This window comes from Aspergillus fijiensis (genome assembly GCF_003184825.1).
Source record: "Aspergillus fijiensis CBS 313.89 unplaced genomic scaffold BO72scaffold_4, whole genome shotgun sequence".
Lineage (NCBI taxonomy): Eukaryota > Fungi > Ascomycota > Eurotiomycetes > Eurotiales > Aspergillaceae > Aspergillus > Aspergillus fijiensis.
In genome coordinates, this window is record NW_024468980.1 from 331506 (window position 1) to 349703 (window position 18198).

The 18198-nt window shown below is 51.6% G+C and overlaps 7 protein-coding genes across 7 annotated transcripts; 3 read left to right on the top strand and 4 right to left on the bottom strand.

Moving 5' to 3' along the window:
* Positions 1 to 1069: 1069 nt before the first annotated feature.
* Positions 1070 to 3136, bottom strand: BO72DRAFT_368644 (uncharacterized protein; the record flags this gene model as incomplete). Its single annotated transcript, XM_040940888.1, has 4 exons — positions 1070 to 1864; positions 1915 to 2579; positions 2633 to 3029; positions 3080 to 3136. The coding sequence occupies 4 exons, from the start codon at positions 3134 to 3136 to the stop codon at positions 1070 to 1072; spliced, it is 1914 nt and encodes a 637-aa protein (XP_040805741.1).
* A 220-nt stretch (positions 3137 to 3356) lies between these two features.
* On the bottom strand, positions 3357 to 3921 carry BO72DRAFT_420478 (yabJ protein; the record flags this gene model as incomplete). Its single annotated transcript, XM_040942716.1, has 3 exons — positions 3694 to 3921; positions 3493 to 3642; positions 3357 to 3431 (listed from the first exon to the last, which is right to left on the bottom strand). The coding sequence occupies exons 1-3, from the start codon at positions 3850 to 3852 to the stop codon at positions 3357 to 3359; spliced, it is 384 nt and encodes a 127-aa protein (XP_040805742.1). The 5' UTR covers positions 3853 to 3921.
* A 181-nt stretch (positions 3922 to 4102) lies between these two features.
* BO72DRAFT_444253 (PhzF family phenazine biosynthesis protein) lies at positions 4103 to 5036 on the top strand. Its single transcript, XM_040943761.1, has one exon. It carries the CDS (start codon positions 4162 to 4164, stop codon positions 5029 to 5031), a length of 870 nt encoding a protein of 289 aa, XP_040805743.1. The 5' UTR covers positions 4103 to 4161; the 3' UTR covers positions 5032 to 5036.
* Positions 5037 to 5935: 899 nt separating this feature from the next.
* BO72DRAFT_368126 (putative oxidoreductase, 2OG-Fe(II) oxygenase family) lies at positions 5936 to 6965 on the top strand (the record flags this gene model as incomplete). The annotated part of the gene is made up of 3 exons (XM_040940872.1): positions 5936 to 6165; positions 6225 to 6291; positions 6348 to 6965. Coding segments are annotated over 3 exons (915 nt in total), but the record flags the coding sequence as incomplete, so codon positions are not given.
* A 127-nt stretch (positions 6966 to 7092) lies between these two features.
* On the bottom strand, positions 7093 to 8190 carry BO72DRAFT_513907 (uncharacterized protein; the record flags this gene model as incomplete). The annotated part of the gene is made up of 1 exon (XM_040949494.1): positions 7093 to 8190. Exon 1 carries the CDS (start codon positions 8140 to 8142, stop codon positions 7093 to 7095), a length of 1050 nt encoding a protein of 349 aa, XP_040805745.1. The 5' UTR covers positions 8143 to 8190.
* A 2044-nt stretch (positions 8191 to 10234) lies between these two features.
* On the top strand, positions 10235 to 12992 carry BO72DRAFT_465138 (P-loop containing nucleoside triphosphate hydrolase protein; the record flags this gene model as incomplete). Its single annotated transcript, XM_040946683.1, has 9 exons — positions 10235 to 10465; positions 10525 to 10606; positions 10639 to 11157; positions 11444 to 11581; positions 11670 to 11699; positions 11772 to 11817; positions 11896 to 12050; positions 12115 to 12577; positions 12665 to 12992. 9 exons carry the CDS (start codon positions 10235 to 10237, stop codon positions 12990 to 12992), a joined length of 1992 nt encoding a protein of 663 aa, XP_040805746.1.
* A 1685-nt stretch (positions 12993 to 14677) lies between these two features.
* On the bottom strand, positions 14678 to 17039 carry BO72DRAFT_395559 (ferric reductase family protein). Its single transcript, XM_040942000.1, has 6 exons — positions 16870 to 17039; positions 16533 to 16789; positions 16364 to 16475; positions 16058 to 16312; positions 15897 to 15995; positions 14678 to 15835 (listed from the first exon to the last, which is right to left on the bottom strand). The coding sequence occupies exons 1-6, from the start codon at positions 16980 to 16982 to the stop codon at positions 14779 to 14781; spliced, it is 1893 nt and encodes a 630-aa protein (XP_040805747.1). The 5' UTR covers positions 16983 to 17039; the 3' UTR covers positions 14678 to 14778.
* Positions 17040 to 18198: the final 1159 nt, after the last annotated feature.

Consider the following 18198-nt stretch of genomic DNA (forward strand, 5'->3'; position numbering starts at 1 on the left):
GCCTATTAGCCGTTCTTGCGGTAACTCGCCGGGGTTGTGGGTTACTGGAATTTGGAGTGATGGGTGAGAGGGGACGCTAGGGCCCTCTGTTGTATGTAATCGACGCACTTCTGCAACTGAGTTTAACCCCCTTTTTATCTGCAAAGATGCCAACACTATCTTCCAAGGAAGAGCAGTTCAAAACCGCCCGCTGATTTGAGGTCCTACCATTCTTTGCTGCGTCAAAAGGCTTGAATACCCTTTCAGCAAGCCTCCACTCCCGATCTGGCTGTCATTGGGGCCGTTGAGACGCAACAACGAGGCTATTTGAGCTGAAGAGAGCGCCAGACCGCATATTGGCGCAGTCCACAACGAGGTGATACTTAGCTAATCCTCCGTTATTTGTCTTTTGCGACTCGAATCCACGGTCGGCTTTCTTCCCAGCCAGGGTGAAAGCCATGCAAATAAACTACCTAACCTGCCAGGGAAGGCTTGCTGGGACCGCAGATCAGTCAAAATGAGCCCTTGAGGGAGGGTGCCGATGAACCCGGACCCGGACCTAGGGTCCTCAATGGCTCGTGACTCTCGGTCGGTCGGACAGCTCAACCATTTTCCTTGCGACTGAATCTGGTAGATTCCAGTGAATCGAGATTCAATGCGATCCGATGGGAGTTAAGGGGTCCTGGAAGCCCATTTTGTAGACTAAAGCTCTCCTTGCGAGTGCGGCATAGTTATCACATGATGATCTCGGCTGTCTCTTGTCCGAGCACACCGAGTGCGGAGGGAGCATCCACCCCTAGTCAGCGGCTGCTGCCGACCCCCACAACCCCGCAACCTCCGAGACCGTATGATATTCAAGTGGAGCGATCGTGATTGACGCCTCAGACAAGATGCAAAGTTCAATCTGGATTATCTGACATGTCTCCAAATTATCATCTGAAAGACGAATCCAGGACTAACTCAAAGAAAATCAGAGTACATGGTCAACTCCCCAAGATCGAGGTACTCGGGGCTGTATTCCCCGCCCCAGGGAGACGGTGTCAGCGCTCTTGATCAATTGCAGCAATGAAAGAGTGGAGAGGATTCGAACTTACAACATCTGCTGAGTCGCCGAGAAGGCCGCCGCCGCACCGTATTCCAGGTCCGCGGAAGGGAGCGGATTCCCCTGCCCTAGGCCCACCACATCCGACCCTGTATTCAACTCCACCACGCCGCTACAGAGACTCCGAACGATCCGCCCCTGCAGCGTCGCGGACTCCAAAACCTCCGCCACGGAATCCATCACCTCGAGAGCCTGGTGGATCCGCTCGCGCCATCCCGCCACCACCGCCGCCGCCCCAGACGACTCGTTCCGCACAGACATCACCGGAATCAGGACAGCGGGGAAGATGAATTGGAGGGCATACCACCCCTCCAACGCGCTGCGCTGCTGATGCTTCCCCCGAAACCAGAAATTGGCGATCGCCCGGATGGATTCGTCCGCGACGTGCTGGCAGCGTTGGATGGCCTCCTGGACGCTCTCGGGGTCTGCGGGGAGCTTCGGAGGACTGACGCTGTGTCGCGTGGTGTAATGCCACACGATGAAGGGACGGTACATGAGGATCTGGAAGTTGAGGCGGCGCCAGAAGAGCAGGGCGTGGGCGAGGCTGTATCGGGCTTCCTGGGGGGCGGTGCTGCGGTAGAACGCGGGGAGGGAGGCCTCCCAATCGTGGATGAGGGTATCGTCGTAATGGAGCAGCTCCCGGGCGCGCGGGTATGGGATGGTCGTGATGCTGCTGTACACCTTGCTGATAGTAGAGTAGAAGGCGGCTGTAAATTTGAGACCGGAGTATAGGATGGTCTGGTTTGCTTCGGCGTGGATGGCGGGGGTGCTCGGGGTTAGGTCCTGGATCGGGTCAATTTACAGTGGGGCAGTTTGGGTGCGGAGAGACGCACTAGGTCTTGAATGTTTAGAGGCAGATTGACTTCGACCCCGGCTTGGGGGAAGTCTTGCGGGCGGGAAAATGCGATCGCATCTTCCAGGTTCAACGTGTACAGGCTCCACCACACGCGTCGGCGGACTTCCTGGTAGAAAGGGTTGCTCTCCGGCGTCGGGAACTCCTTGTACAGCCCGATCCCGATCGCGGTCCGATTCGCCAGGCCCAGGTAGTTGTAACTGGCGTTGAGCTTGTTTCGCATGCGCAAGTATCGGGACATCAGGGTCAGGGCCTGGACCAGGGTCTTGTTGCCCGTCTCCATCATGTCGCTGGAGAAGCGTGCCTTGGCCGCCTCGAAGAATCCCCGATCGGTGGTGCCATCCGTCGGGGAGGAGACTGCAAAGGCTCCCAGCGCAGCCACCGCATAGAGGAGCATCTCCCACAACGGCCGTGACGGTCGCGGGTACAAGTCCATCAACTGGGCGCGGAATGCAGTCTCGTGTAGGAACGGGTGCAACGGGTGACAATGACCAAAGTATGCATCCACATATTGGCCGATCGACGATAAAGGCAAAGGCACGGAAGGCTCCGATATAGTCTGTGGAGAGCATGCTATGGTCATTGGCGGGTAAGCTTCATCTTGGTGACCGGTCGTGCGCAGGAAAGCTCTAGTGGAGGCGATGCCTTCAAATTGCCATTAGCAACGTAACCCGCGCAATTGGGATGGCGGAGCAGACCAAAATAACCGCCACCGGAAAGCTTGACGGGTGCCTCGGAGGCGTCTTGCAGAGTGCTATCCCGCTCATCCCATTCAAAACTGGCGACTGGAGGTGCAACTTCGGGGGGCAGGAGGAGACAGCGCTCTGTCTGCCGCGTTTTGAGTAAAGATGAGCCCGGATCGACTGCAGCGCTGGTGTCGGGTGGCTGTGAACCGAGGTCATCATTGTCGGGACTCAGGCGCGCAGGCAATTGATCTTCCCGTCGGGTGTCTCGCAAGAGTGTCCGCGCATGGTTGAGCTCGCTCTCCAGCTGCGTCAAATACCTTCGGGTCAAAGGGGTTCTGTTGGGCCTTTGATAGTCGCATAGGCTGCGAGAGCGCTCACACGTCGAGCACACGGGCTTGGCACGGTCACACTAGCTGCGTCAGTACGAATCGACCTATGAAGCGCCTGGTTGCGTCGGACCTTCAATTTTCGCCGCCTACACTCTCGACAGGCTCGTCTGGGAGTCTGCGATGTCATTCTCACACTGTCGATGGGCAAAGTGGGGTTGGTAATGGCTACAGAGGAGCAGAGAGACGAGGGGAAAAGAGATTTCCGATCCCGCTCGGACAACTCGGACTTTTCTTTCCGCCTTCCCGCCTCGGCTTCGGCATTCGCCATCCGTCACCCCAGAGTATACGATGTCTACGTAGTCCTTGGTAAAACCACATCATTATTTGTCAGAAAATCAAGAAGTCAACTATTTGTACGCAATGCACTCCATCTCAACCAGCGCTCCCAGGGGCAATTCCTTCACCGCCACGCAAGTCCTCGCCTGGAACATGTCATGTCAGTCAGCCCTAGTCCTCAATGTCCCAACTGTGTCGGGGACCTACCGGCATGGGTACAGAGAAGTGTCGTGCATAAACACGATTCATCGCAGCAAAGTCATCCATGGTGGTGATGAAAACGGTCATCTTGAGAATGTTCTGCAGCCCGGATTCGGCTGCCTGGAGGACCAGATCCAGATTGCGCAGTAATTGCTCCTGGGAGGTCAAGTCAATAACTCACGGCCAAGATGGTGTGACACCACCTACTGTCTGTTCTTCCACCCCGCCAGTCACCAGAGTGTTGGACTTTGCATCCAGTCCGATCATGCCGGAGCAGTAGACTGTGTCTTTGTGGACGATCGCCTGCGAGAAGATCGGGAACGGTGCGGGGGCTTGGTCGGTGAAAATGGGGGTTTTTGCTGCCATCGTGACTCAGAATTCAGATAAAGTCGAAGAAAGGGTATAAAGAAGAAGATTGAAGTGGGCAGAGCAAGCCTTCAACCGAATACTGTGGCAGAATCCATGTCCTTTCACATCATATATACACGCATACAGAGTAGATAGAAGTGGGGCTCGGCGAACCGTCTCCGAGCGGAAAGCAACGGGAGTCAAAAAGGCTCGGCCACAAAACCCCGAGCCTGCCAATCTTAAATCGATCTTCCTCTCAACCTCCGCACCATTTCCAACCACACCTAAGCTCCTATCATCCTCAACAGAATACACACTCAACCCAAGATGTCTCTTCCATACGCCCTGGTCGACGTTTTCACCAGCACCCGGTTCCAAGGCAACCCGCTCGCCATCGTGCGTGTGCCCGCCCAGCAACGCGACACCCTGACGCAAGAGACCAAGCAAAAGATCGCCACTGAGTTCAACCTCTCCGAGACCGTCTTCCTGCACGAATCCGCCTCCCCCACCGACCTGCACATCGACATCTTCACCCCCAAATGCGAGATCCCCTTCGCGGGCCACCCGACCATCGGCACCGCATGCCACGTGCTCGAGCAACAGGCGTCCGCCACGGGGACCCGCAGCCTCCAGACCCTGATCACGAAAGCGGGGCCCATCCCCATCACCACCGCCGATGACCTGGTGGGCGCTTCCATCCCATTCGCCTACCACCAACACCAAAAACCCGTGCAATCCGCCCCCGTCATCTCCATCGTCAACGGGCTGTCGTTTGCGCTCCAGCAGCTCCCCGATCTGGCCTCCCTGGCCGCGGTGACGGAGGCGCTGCTGCCGGACTGTTTCGCCACCGCGCATCTGGACGCAGGGTGGGACTCCGGCCCCACGGGGAGCAAGTACTATGTCGACCTGGGCCGGGATGAGAGCGGGTGTCGCACGCTGCGCACGCGCATGTTCATCGGCTGGGAGGACCCGGGCACGGGCAGTGCCTCCAGCGCGCTGGCGGCGTATCTTGCGTTGCAGGAGCCGGGCGAGGATGGCGCGGGGCCGTTTGACTACCATATCATTCAGGGGGTGGAGATGGGCCGCCGGAATAATATCTATGTGACTGTGGAGCGGGATGCGGGTGGGGGGAAGATCGCGAAGATTTTGCTTCGCGGGACGGCGGTGCTGGTGGGCGAGGGGCGGATTATGTTATAATTGCTGAGAGCATGGTTCTTAAAGTGTGGGATGTAGTGTGAAATACAGAGGTGGTTCTTCATTGTACTCCAGTCGATTGAATATGCGACCAGTCCTCTTTGCGGCACGAGCGATACATACCCGATTTCTTGTAGGTTGAGAGTACTATTATCGGTGACAATATCTGGTAGGATTTGTCCGTATTCCTATCCATGCCACTTGTCGCTAATAGATTTCTTGGTGAATGCTAGAAATATATAGATCGTACAAGGAGAGGGAAAAAGGAAAGGAAAGAAAAGGGGAAAAAAAAAAACAAGAAAAAGAAAAACACAGAAGGGAGTCGCTGGAGGTTACTTACCCAAATACCAATCTTTTGGTATGTGGCTTGAACACGGTCAGTGTGATGTCCGTTTGAATTTTTATCTAGTACACCGACAGCATTATCACTAATTCTAGAGTTATACACTAATCAATCAACGATAAATGACTTAAGTGCTACCTACATATGTTTCATTAGAGATCAATATGATCGTGATTGCACGTTGATAGATACGACTGGCTTTCTATCTACATTCGTAGACAAGTAGAAGACAGCAGTATTGGGTACCAGCCGCTTTGCAGATCTCTTACTTGGCTATTCTAAGTAGCGAAGTTACCTGGGTGACTTCTCAAACCGGACTAACGCGTACATATCCTGGCCCTATTGTCAATTGTCACCAATACCTGACGCGGTGCAGGGGAGTCCTGGGCTGAGGACTATACACGTCACACGAATGACATACCTGGCGATGAGTTTGCCCCCCTCCCCTCCCCGCTAACACCAGCATATCTGTATTTCATAATCACACTACATTTGACTCACCATTATAAGACAAGCACGATTCAGACATCACCCCAACCGAAAACTCTGGAGCCCGTTGGCCAGCTCCAAACCATCAACCTCCAGGCGCTGAAACGCGGCTGCGCGGACGAAGTCTCCAAGCTCCTGGGGGCGGCAGAACAGGATGGCATCTTCTACCTTGATCTCACCGACGAGGTCCCACTCGATAGGGCGACTGACGAGATCAATCGGCTGAGCCGCAGCCTGTTCGGCATGAGTGAGAAAGAGAAAATGAGATTCGACGTGGACAAGCTGGGCCCGTATAAGCTCAATGGGTGATTAGTTTTTCTATTGTAATGGTTTCTCCCGGGCAGTGACGCTGACCAAGTGCAAGATACAAGCCCGTCGGCCGCAACGTCGGAGGCATCCCAGGCCAGCGGGACGGTTTCGAGAGCTACGCGGTAAGTATACACCCTACACAGCATCGCCCCCATGAACTAAAGACAGAAGTGGGTAGATCTCTTCCAATCCCGATTCTCCAGCTCCTCAAGTCGTAGCCCAATTCCGGCCCGAACTGGCCGAATTTCAATCTATCTGCCTAGACCTCGCCCAGGTCCTCTTCGAATCACTCTCCGTCGCCTGCGGCGTGCCCAAGAAGAGCTCCTTCCAGGCGTGCCACTCGACCCCGGCCTTAAATCTGGTCCGCCTGCTGCGGTACCCGGGGGCCTTGGCCCTAGACAACCCGCACTTCAGCATCCCCCAGCCAGCGCAGACCGACATGGGATCGCTGACCTTCCTGTGTACGGACGCGCCGGGCCTTCAGATCCAGCCGGCCGGCTCGTCGGAGTGGCTGCATGTGCTGCCCAAGAGGGGGCAGCCCCTCGTAAATCTGAGAGACGCGATGAAGACGCTCAGCAACGGCCGGTTTCAGAGCGTGCTGCACCGCGTGGTCTCGGTACCAGGGGGCGGGGCGTTGGGGGCACAGGACCGCTATAGCTTTGTATATCTACTGCGGCCGGAACCATCGACGCCCATGGCGCGGCTTCCTGGCTTGGGTTTTGTGAGTAAAGAGGATGAGCCGATGCGCTCATGCGAGGAATGGGTCTCCATGAAGTTTCGGGCGCTGCGAGCTTAATTTCTTGCCCTGTGGCTCCATACACCGAGTAAGCTAAGCTTGATATCGCGCTATATTCACTAAGAAACAACTATTTCTTCCAAGATCTTCCCCCCTTCATCTCACAACCAGAACCGACCGAATCGCCCTACAAAACAACCCTCCGGCCCCAGAGATACTCATAATCCGGCATAGCCTCCTGCACCCAGTGCAGCAATCTCGTCGCAACGAAATCCCCAAATTCTGCCCGCCATTTGACAACCTCCCCGTCCACCGAAAGCCCCCGGAACGTCTGACCCTGCGTGATGATGCCCGACGAGGCCATCAGCGTCGCGCGGGTGTGTCTTCGGATAGGATGCTCGGCCAACTCCTCTGGGTCCACAACAGCCCCCCACTCGAACCGCACCCTGGTAGAATCCAACCCCACGAGGTCGCAGGAGTGGCGCGCCAGCTCAGGCCGCTCGATCAGGTCATCCGCCTCGAGCAGAATGGGCGGCGATCGCTGCTGCCGCTGCCCCTGCCCCTCCCACGCAGCGATATACCAAACATACAGCGAGCGCGTCCACCGCAGGCTACAGATCGCCGCCAGATTGCTCATCATGCTCTCCAGCTTCTGACAGTCCCCGTCCGCAAAGGACCGCCTCAATCGGTAGTAGGAGGGAAACGCCAGGGCCGGATGCCGGATCAGGAATGCAGGCACGCATTGCAGCAGGACCTCGTCGGGCAGGACGGTCTCGTTGCCGTTGCTCGGGGCGCTGCTGTGGGAGTACGCGCCGATCTCGATATTCATCTTTGACGGAGTTGCAATAAGCTGCTGCTGCTGCTGCTGCTGCTGCCGCCCCCGCCTATGCACAAAGTCCGCCCGCACCTCCGGACGGATCAGGAAGGGCGCATGCTCCTTGATCACGGCCCGCTTGCCCGCGGCTTGCGCTGCGCTGATGAGATGCCGGAAGTTGTCGGAGCACGATTGGAAGACCTGCTGCATGGCTGAGGTCTCCTGGTCGGTCCAGTGCTCGGGGGTCCGGTCGAGCAGCCGCGCGGCGCGGAGGTGGCTCAGGGCCGGGTAGAAGAAGTAGCCGCCGCTTTCTGCGGCGAGGACGCTCGGGTGGTCGGGTAGTGAGAGGATGCGCATGAAGAGGTTTGACGCTGAGCGCGGGTGCGTGATGATTAACAGGGGTGGGTTGTTTGCTGTGCTCATGGTGGAGGGTATCTTGGTGTGTGGAGAAGGGAGGGCCGAGAGATAGAATAGTGGATGCTTGGGGTGAGCAGAAGGAGGCTTGCCAATGGATTCTCTTGCGCGGCGGGATTACCTATCCATCGATAACCCTGTATGCTGCTGGACGTATCCAAGTCTGACAGGGGCTTTGTATGCGTCCACGTCATCCTTCAGGTTACACAGCAGGCAGACAGAACGATCTATTGCGGTAGAGGGGAATGAGACTGTGGCACTGTTGCAATATCCTCAATGATATAGCCAATCTAGCCAGATCGCATCGAGTCACGGCCTTGCGCAACCGCTCGGATATACACACTAGTATATCCGATGGTAGAGCTGCAGTTGTCCTTTTGATGAAGCCAGATCAGTAGCTAGCCAATTCTCTCTATAATGAGAACCTTGTCTCGATTCTATGTGTTTAAGCTAGATTTCTGGGCAAGTACAACCTCAATATTCTAAATTCATGAGTATCAGTCTAGCTTCAACTACTGTGGAGTTACTATTTTGAACCTGATTCGGAATTTATCTTTGTGACCCCTTGTTCTATTCAGCAATAGAGTCAGGACGCTGTGTCCTGAGATATCCCCTTTCCAAGAAATATAAAGCTTCCAAGCAAAGAATTATGATATCTCATTGAGATTATACAACTTCGGATCCTGTTTAGCAAGTATCTGTTCTCAGATGTATTCTATGGGCTATGTAGTGGAGAGTTCCTGCTCTCTTGTAAACACCATAAGGGGGGTATAGCTTGGTAACTTGAGGTTCAAGCCGGTATGGATAAGTGGGATTTGGTGATAGCCAAGCAGTACAAAAGCCCTAAAATCTTCGTGTTTAAAAGTTCCGTCACCTGATCGCATCCCAGGCGAGCTCTACTGCCAAGGCTGAACTCAGTACAACTTTGTCCATGCTTAAAAATAGGAATCCGAAAGAAAGAACGTATACCTCAAGATAATAGCTGATAGTCATCTATCTGGATACTAACCTTCCAGCATATAGCTTGAAATCAGAGATGTGATCGCGCTGTGAGCGAGCATTCACAGAGAAAGTACTGTGCTGTGTGGTCTAGTCTAATCCGTCGGTTACAAGCTATCTTTCAATGTAGTATGCCTTCTACTTTGGGCTTTATTTCGACCAGTAGGCATCCGGCTTGGAAGAAAGTATCGCTACAGGATCTCAATTACCAATCAGACGCACATTTCTCCTTGAACGCCAGATAGCCCCAGATAGCCCAAATGATATAAGTATGACACGTGGAGCCGCAGCCAGAGTAACGGAGCAGCATACTCTATGTACGCAAGGAACCTACAGTTGCTTTTGCCTTTAACTGTAGGACGGATATTAGCAAGGATCACATGTAAAGTAACTAATTATCTTTGCCAATTGAACATTGCCAAAACATTGACTGAATATCAACAAAGCTTCCAAAGTGACCTAGACTTGCAGGAAACGAGAAGCTATCATACCAGAGAAGACATTCGTAGGATCCATCTACTTTGCAAGGAAAGAAAGTCACATGTGCCGCGGGTGCTTATGCCTCAGGCAATGTACAAATACACAACTTCGTTCCGGAAAGGGATGAGCATTCTTCATGAACTACCTGAATACAAAGCCAGCACACACAACTTACGTTTAATCCTCGTCTCTTCCTTATTTACAAACCACACATAGTCCTTATGTCTAACAAGATTTAAATTAAACTATCTGATGTGGAATCTTTCGAAAAGCTAAGAAAGAGTCAAGTACTCGGTGATTTTTGACGTCCGTTTTTAGGAAAGGATATATGTCAGAAAGGTATTAAGTATGGATACTTTGATTTGTTACCAGCTCCTTACTTATTTGAATCAAAGTATTATGATAAAGACCCGTCTGAGCTCGATCCCTCTAACCGTAAGATCAATCTTTGTATTTCAAAGTCCACTGTATACCGTGGAATGAACTCCAAAGGCTTGTGGAAGAGGAGGGTGATCCCGAATTTCTCTAGAACAATTACCAAATATCCAGCCCGCTGCTTGGCCAGATCTTCACATGTTTAATGACGACAACAGACTGCCGCCCGATACCATTCTTGTCGAATATGTCCCAAACCTGCAGCCGATATACAACATCCCGGACCGCTTACGAGCATTTGCAGTGCCTCATCAACTTTATGGATAGTGACATCAAGAAAAAACTTGATTATCTTGTTCACTGTCGGACTGTGGTCTTCTCAGACCTCTGGTATCTGTTCAAAAAAGGTGAAGAAGTAATCGACCATAACCAAGGTCAGGTCTACCGCATCATAAGCATGACGAGTCCTGGCCATCGCGTGTTTCCCCATGGCCTGTGTACCGCAACGGAAGGAGCTCTAAAGACGAAAACCAAGAGACACCTTTGATCCTGAACTGCGTGTATATAGACTTTGATGACAAGAGCCTGGGCCCCGTGAGCCGACAGGTTCGCATCCCGCGTGTGATGGCGAAAAACCGGTCACGTCTTTAGAAGCGTTCCCCCTTCGTTTCGCGGACGAGGGCAGCGATGATCCCGGAGAAACAACCTTCCGGCAGAGAATGATTGCCCGCAGAAAGTTGTTTCTCAGTTCAACAAGCTTTAAGGAAATGCATTCTAGCGGATGGACCCTCGATACCCGGGATGAGGTTGACAGACAGGTGGTTGTGGACTTTCAGAAGGCCTTTGTGGCTCAAGAGAACACAGAAAAGGGTTGGAGGCCAAACTTGGAGACTATCATAGGCCAAGAGCCCGAAGAGGATAAAAGGGACGAGTGTAATGCAAGCTGTTGTCAATGGGAGAATATTCACAGAGACAACTATGCGGACACCAATTGGAACCGGGAGTATATGGCCTCGCTCGTGCCCCAAGACCGGCGGCAAGAGCCTTCACCAGTTCTGCTCCCTCGCTCGCTGGAGGGAATTTATGATTTGGACAGTGCTTTCTGGGATGAAGATTTGCTCATCCTGTCTTATCGTGTTTTTTGTTTCATTCTGCGTAGTCGGAAGTGGTGTGAGTAAACTCTTCTGCTGGCTATTTCCAATGTTGCCTTTGTTACTTCCCTTTTTCCCCTTCCCCCCGAGAGGAGGAGGGCATTGCATTATATGGTTAATTGTGGTTTGCGCTGGCAGCGCAGTTGGATTTAACCCACCTCGGCTCACCACAGCTCTCGTCTACTCGGGTTGAATCTGGCCCTCCGTCGGTCAATGCCCCAAGTAAGGATGGGATCGAGCATGGCAATCACGGCCCTCCAGAAGCTAGTGGTACTGCTTATCAGACTTAAGAAGAGAAAATGGAGACTGCCTTGACCAGCTCGTACTTCCCCAGGGCCATAAAGAAATGGTTGAGTCATTGATTGCGCAACATTTTCGGGATAAAGATGCTGCAAGAACCCAGGTCAAAGATGACCAACAATTCGACACCGTTCGTGGTAAAGGTATATGACGCGGCGAATTGCCATTCCAGAACACGAACTTTTCTGACATCATATCAGGGAAAGGGTTGATCATTCTTTCTTCATGGAGCTCCTGGTGTCGGAAAAACCAGCACGGCAGGTGTGTAGGGATAGTAATCGCAGTTACTGCTTTGACGAACCTCATACTAACTGGGTAACTGAACACAGGGAGTCGCTGAAATGTTTCGAAAACCTTTATTCCAGATAACCTGCGGTATGTGTGACGTCCTGATTCTCTTCCTTATTTTATCAAGACGCTCATCACGGGGCCGGTCTCTAAACATTTCCGTTGCAAGAGACTTGGGAACTACCGCACGAGAAGTCGAGCAAGCGCTTGAGATGCATTTTACCCTGACGAGTCGGTGGGGGTGCGTTCTACTGCTGGATGAAGCAGATGTGTTCTTGACAGCGCGAAGCAAGACCGACTTTATCCGAAACGGGCTGGTATCTGGTATAGTTCCGCCTGACCCAACAAGCCGCAAAGAGAGCCCCGAAATGCTAACTTACAGCAACAGTCTTCCTTCGTGTGAGGGAGTACTACGCAGGTGTTTTGTTCCTAACCACCAACCGCGTTGGCGACTTTGACGAGGCATTTGCGTCCCGAATCCATATCAGCTTGTACTATCCCCAGCTCAATGAGCAATCAACAGTAGCGATCTTTCGGCTGAACCTAAAGCTGATTAAACAACGATTCGACTCTCGGAGCCGAAAGATCGACATTGATGAACCAGAGATCGTGGACTACGCGAGGTGGTTTTTCAACAACCACAAAGAAAAATGGAACGGCCGTCAGATCCGCAACGCTTGCCAGACAGCTCTGGCCTTGGCCGAATACCGCGCGCAGGGTGACCGGTCCAAGCAAGTCGTCGATGTGGACGCAGCTGTCCATTTGACCACGCAGGACCTCGTCACGGTCTCCAATGCCTATGAGCATTTCATGGTGTATATCAACGAGGTGCGTGGGGCAGACTCGATCAGGTATGCGAGGTTGCAGAAGCTGCGCGTGCAAGAAATCGATATACTTCTTGCGGCGCAGCCAGTCCATACCGATACACGCCCACAAAGCACTGCTCAGACGACAGCCGCACCAGTGGTGCCCCAGTCGAATGTTCCCAATGCTCATCCGATGCAGCCTGCGCCAGTGAGTGCGGCTTATGCGTATCCGCAATACAATACTACCGGGGCTCCCCAGCCAGCCTATCCCTACCCCTACTTCCCTCAACCGATATATTCCCAAGCGCCCGCGCAGGGTCCCGTAACTTATGGACCCCAACCTGGCACACAACAAGGACATCCACCAGACGCAAATGCTGCTGCTGCTGCTACATGGCCTGGTCAGCAGCACCAGCAGCACCAGCAGCCACCACCTCAGGGTGGGCCGACTGCCAACTAGGTAGTCTGCGCCTGAAACAGGTACTGCAGTTCCCCACTAAAACGAATCAGTCCGTCACGCCTAGCATGTTCGTTGTAACGGGGAAAGATTCTAGCGAATGTACATATTTGGAGTACAAATATATGTATTCTAAGGTATCGACCCTTAGAAAACCCCACCACGTGAGTTTAAAAGTCTTATCTATCTAGATTGAAACAAGTGCTTATTTATCCAGGTATAATCTTTCCTCAATACAATGACTTCTATATGTAGAGAGTGTCAAGTCTTACGATTCTTTATATCGCAAAGATAACGAATTGTATATGGTGGCGGAAAGACCACGTAAAGTATTTTCGCTATGGCGAGGAATTCGCTATATGGTAGCGGGACTCGTTATAGCGGGGAACTGCAGTAGGTTCCACTCAAGGTCCAATGCAGAGATGTAGCCCAAGGCCAAAAAAACATACAACAGAAGGAATTCGCTGGTGGTCACTCACCCAAACTACTGATTTTTCAATTGGATACCGCGCAAATAAATCAGCAGATAAGACCGCTTTACAGTCGCGCAACTGGAAATAACTTAGAATAAGTAATCTCTAAAAATATATGAATAATTATTGAGATCTTGTGATATTCAGTAATCCTATCCATTGAAACTTTAATATCCACTTAATTTCTGTATACTAATAATATTGGTTTAAAACAATATGCTGAACTTGCTGAGCCACGAAACTAAGTTAAGATTATCTATTTTAGATCTAGCTTCTACGTAATTAACCCTACTCCCTCATACCAGTATGTAATAGAGGAGATGAAGTTAAGAGAAAGCTTAGAAGCCCTATAAGATTAACACAAAAATTACTCTACCCAAATCTTAATAAAGATTTGAAGTGAATGAGAGAATATTTTGATGGTCGATGTTATGAGACCAGGGCCCTGATATAGAGCTCGGCTTCAGGCACCAGTTAATACCTGAGGCCTCGCACGCTATACACTAAACTAGCGCTAGCTTAGCACACACATCTTAAGAAATTTCGTACGAACAGACGAAATATCTCTTCAGCTATTTCTTCTTATTCAAGGCATGTTTCGATAAGCACAATCTATCCGTCCCGTAACACTGTAGTAGATATACTAGATTAAGACTCCCCATCAGTATATTGCTTATTTAAAAATAGCTTCTGGGTCATCCAGAAGCTTTGAAGCTGATTTGTGAAATTTAAAAATAGTATGTAAAACTGACAAGTTTAATTCTGAAGGTAGATGTAGACTTTATTTGTTGAGCAACGTGGTCTGAGCCTGCAGGTACTTCAACTGGCTATATGCAACTGGCTATATCAAACGGCATCGGTGCTGTCCAATTCTTAGCCTCGGCAAAAATCATTTCCAATGCTGATGTGAATTGTAGTGTCAAATATATATACAACGCTCCCGCGCTGAGACTACCCCTCAGGTCTACACTGTAACATGAATTATGAATGCTCAAATAATTACTTTAATATAGTTACTAATCTGATTATTCTTGCTTTCCATAATCTAGATCTGCCTTCCAAAGCTATATCTAACCGGTTTTGCTGGTTGTTAGATCAAGTATTAGATAAATACTGATTTGTTTTATTATTTGAGGGTTAACAAGGTCTTCGGGTAATGTGTTCCACGGTTTCCCACGGTTATAGCGACATACTAGCTCAACGGCGCATAGGGATATCGACTTTGCTCTTACTAAGAGGCTCCGACCACATCCCCTTCGCCAGATTCATGATCTAATAAAGATTTCCTAACCAAATATCTACACAAATCTCTGCCACTATGCCCATTGAAAATGCTCGCAATGCAGATAAATCCCCCCGGACTTGGCCCCCTTCAGGACTTTCAAGTTCTCGTCAGCAACCGCATTGCGAACATCACTCTGCATCGAAATTGGCCCACAAACATAAACCCCGAGCGACTCGCCGGGATGAACTGCTTCTTGGATGATCTCAGGGAGCCGTGGCCGGCCCTTGGAGCTCTCTATCATGGTGAGCATCGCTTGATCATCCGAAACATCCCCATTTGCAGGCAAGGGGCCCTGCTCTTTCAATTGAGCGGGGGTCTGCTGCCTCTGGGTCGGTTGCCGGTCAGCCTCGCCACCAGTCAGATGAAACTGGATGTGAAGATCGAGCAGCACGCCGGGCGCGGAGAACTCTTCCAGCAGCCGACTGATAGCTTGATCGAACCACATGCGGCTTTCGGTATCTCTAGTTGCCAGGATAATCCGCAGGGAACGAGGTGCAGAAATGCCCTTGCTAGAGGGCGGGTTGTTTTGCCTTGTTGCTGGTGTGTCGTCCTCGCTCACGACGTCGATTCCTTGGCCACATTCTACGTCACCAGACGCTGACCGTGACACAAGGAATTGCTGAATGCACGGCAAAGTCCATCCGATGCCAGACCCCCCTGCAATCAACAGAAGATTGTTGCTGCGAACGTAGGATTGCAGGTCGATTCCGCCGTACGGGCCGTCGACCAGCACCGACACGGAAGCCTCCGGGTGCGCCACGGCGTATTCGTGAAGGCGCGCCGTAAAACCGCCTTGATGGCGGATGTAGAAGACGAGGTAGGACTGGCCACCGGGCTTGTCTGCTGGCAGCGAGCAGATAGTGAATGGGTGCGCCGAGAGCGCATGGAGTAGCCCGAAGCCGGTAAAGCGGAGAAAGCAGTGTTGGCCGGGTCGCCACCGGAAGGACACGGGGATTGTGATCCGGATGAAGCCGTTGCTTTCCAGGTGAACCTGGGCCCTTTGGCACATTCCATACTCGAAAAGCGTCCGCAGCCAAGGATGGAGGAAACAGGGGACGTATACGGCAGCTGTCGCGATGAAGTAGTGCCTAGATAGATATTGGTGGTGTTGTCCAAGGTAAGGAGGCCGCGTCAGTTGCTTGTGCTTACCAGGAGGTCAAGGTATAGTCGCAGTGCCAGAAGAAGATCAGAACAAAAACGGCAGCAGCCAAGAAGTGTGTCGCCTTGAAGAATTCGTACCCCAGTCCTCTGCAACACAGTTATATAGGTGAGAATGTTGCATTTGTGCCCATTGCTGTGCGGTCACATACCTAATCACACTGTGCGAGGCAAAGGTAAGCCAGGCCTGGAAGATGAGAGCCACAATTCCGGTCCAGTAAAAAACAAGACTCATCTCAAATTGCATCACCATGTCATGGAATCGGATATGGTAGACAATGAAGGGAAAGGTATGCAGGAGCGCGAGGACGAAGAAGGCATAGGATATCCATCGGTGAAATACTTGGAGCTTCTCATGGGAGACGCCGGTAAAGAGGGTGATCCAACTGGTCTTGGTGGCCGTTGCGCTGTACATAATTATTACATAAAACAGCGACTTCAGCCACTTGGGGACCTACAAGACAAATGGCATGCACGCCAGCGCCATCCATCCCGATCTTGTAGCAAGGGGAGGCGAACCACCATAATCTAGACTGGACCAGTAGTAAGGCTGGGGAATGAGCACCATGCCTGATAATTCAGCTATCATCAGCATCGACATGCGCTCCCACGGCGATGGTGGCTTACAGAGAAAGAAGACGGCCCCTGCCGCACCCAGAAGCAGGACGCCCAAGGGAGCTGAGTTCCATCCGAGTGCCCAGACATGAAAGCCACGGTAGGACAAGTAACGAATGAAGGCAACCAACTTTTGCCATAATCGAGGGCCCTGAAACTTTCTCCGGCTACCAAGTATCGAAGAAAGGAAGTACCCAACGATGAAGATCCCAATTGAGCACATAAAGAACGCGATGGTCGGTAGAGCGTAGACATAGTCGGCGATGTACCTATTTGCATTGCATAGATGTTAGCGACAACTCTTAGGACTATGGATGTCGGTCGGGGAGCATCCAGGGAGCAATCTGACCAAAAGTGCCATCGCTGCATATAATAGTCGCATTGTTCCGTTGTGAAGCCATCACAGGTGAACTTTCGACTCCCTGTCAGCTGGACTGGTGGTGTGAGCCAGGCTGCGGACATATTGGAAGTCTTGCCGCAATCTTTTTCGAGGCAGATGATGTGAATCTCCGGCCAAATGTTGCAGGACAGAGGACCTGGGGTTTATTACTATTACTCATTACTTCTATCAAGTTGTCCATTAGTGCTGTCTGAAGGAGTGCGGCGTGATCAAGTAGAGCCCTGACGGGTCTAGCGCTTTGCCCCGCTTGGCTAGATCCGAGCCGGGTGTTGGCATGAGCAGATTTGAGCTTGATTACCCTGCTATCCATTGGTTGGTCGTCCTTAGCCTCCCGTGTCTGATGACGGTGTGTGGCTTGATAGTGGATTTCTGACATGCCCTGTGCATACTCCTCACTGCTAAGGATGCGCTGTTCCGCTCAGTCTCTATCCCACACCAACTGAGGCACCTCGATATGACATTATTACATTTTTCCGTGAGTATCGAAAGCTCGGAACGACATACACAGCAACGACCCAGCTAGTCTTATGGTCCATCAATGATCTTATAATTGCCTTAGGCAAACTACCCGGTATTGTCACACCCGCCGCGAGTAATCTAACTCCACCTCCTGGCTTCATCGACCAGTCGCGGTCGCGTTAGGTTGCGCGGAGGTGATTTGTTAACATTCGACCCAATGCCCCAAAAGGAGACAATGTGCCGAGATCGTGTCACAGATTTAGCTTCATACTAGTCAATGTCGAAAACGATCGCTGGTGTAGTTTGCGTGGTGTGCGTCATAGTATGCTAGAGGTGGAAAGATGAGTCAAAATCTAAACGTGTCCGGCTTGATTTTCTCAACAAATGACTATGCCGCGTTGGCCTGGTGCCATCAATTAGGGCTAGAATACGAAATAAAATGACCCGTTCCTTCCGTCTTTTATGTGCAGTGAAAACTTTTGTCCTGCTAGTGCCGTAAGTCAAAAAAGAATATTCAATAATACGAGCATATCTCAACCAACCAGGATTTTCCTAATAAGTCCAACGCCTCAGTCGTCAGGCTTCCGACCTTACCAAGAAACCCAATGTTCTACATTCCTCTTGGTTGAGATTAATGCCCCGTTTCCTTCTCAAGGCGGATGCCGGGCTGCACATCACCTGGAGTCAAGCCCCAGGCGAACGATTTCACTTCTCGTGAGGGCCGTGAGACCCTTTGAGTTAAGCAGTAAGGATACATTCCTACATCACCATCCGGCCTGGCTTGCCATCATCTGTGTGTTACGATCCATGTCTTTGAAC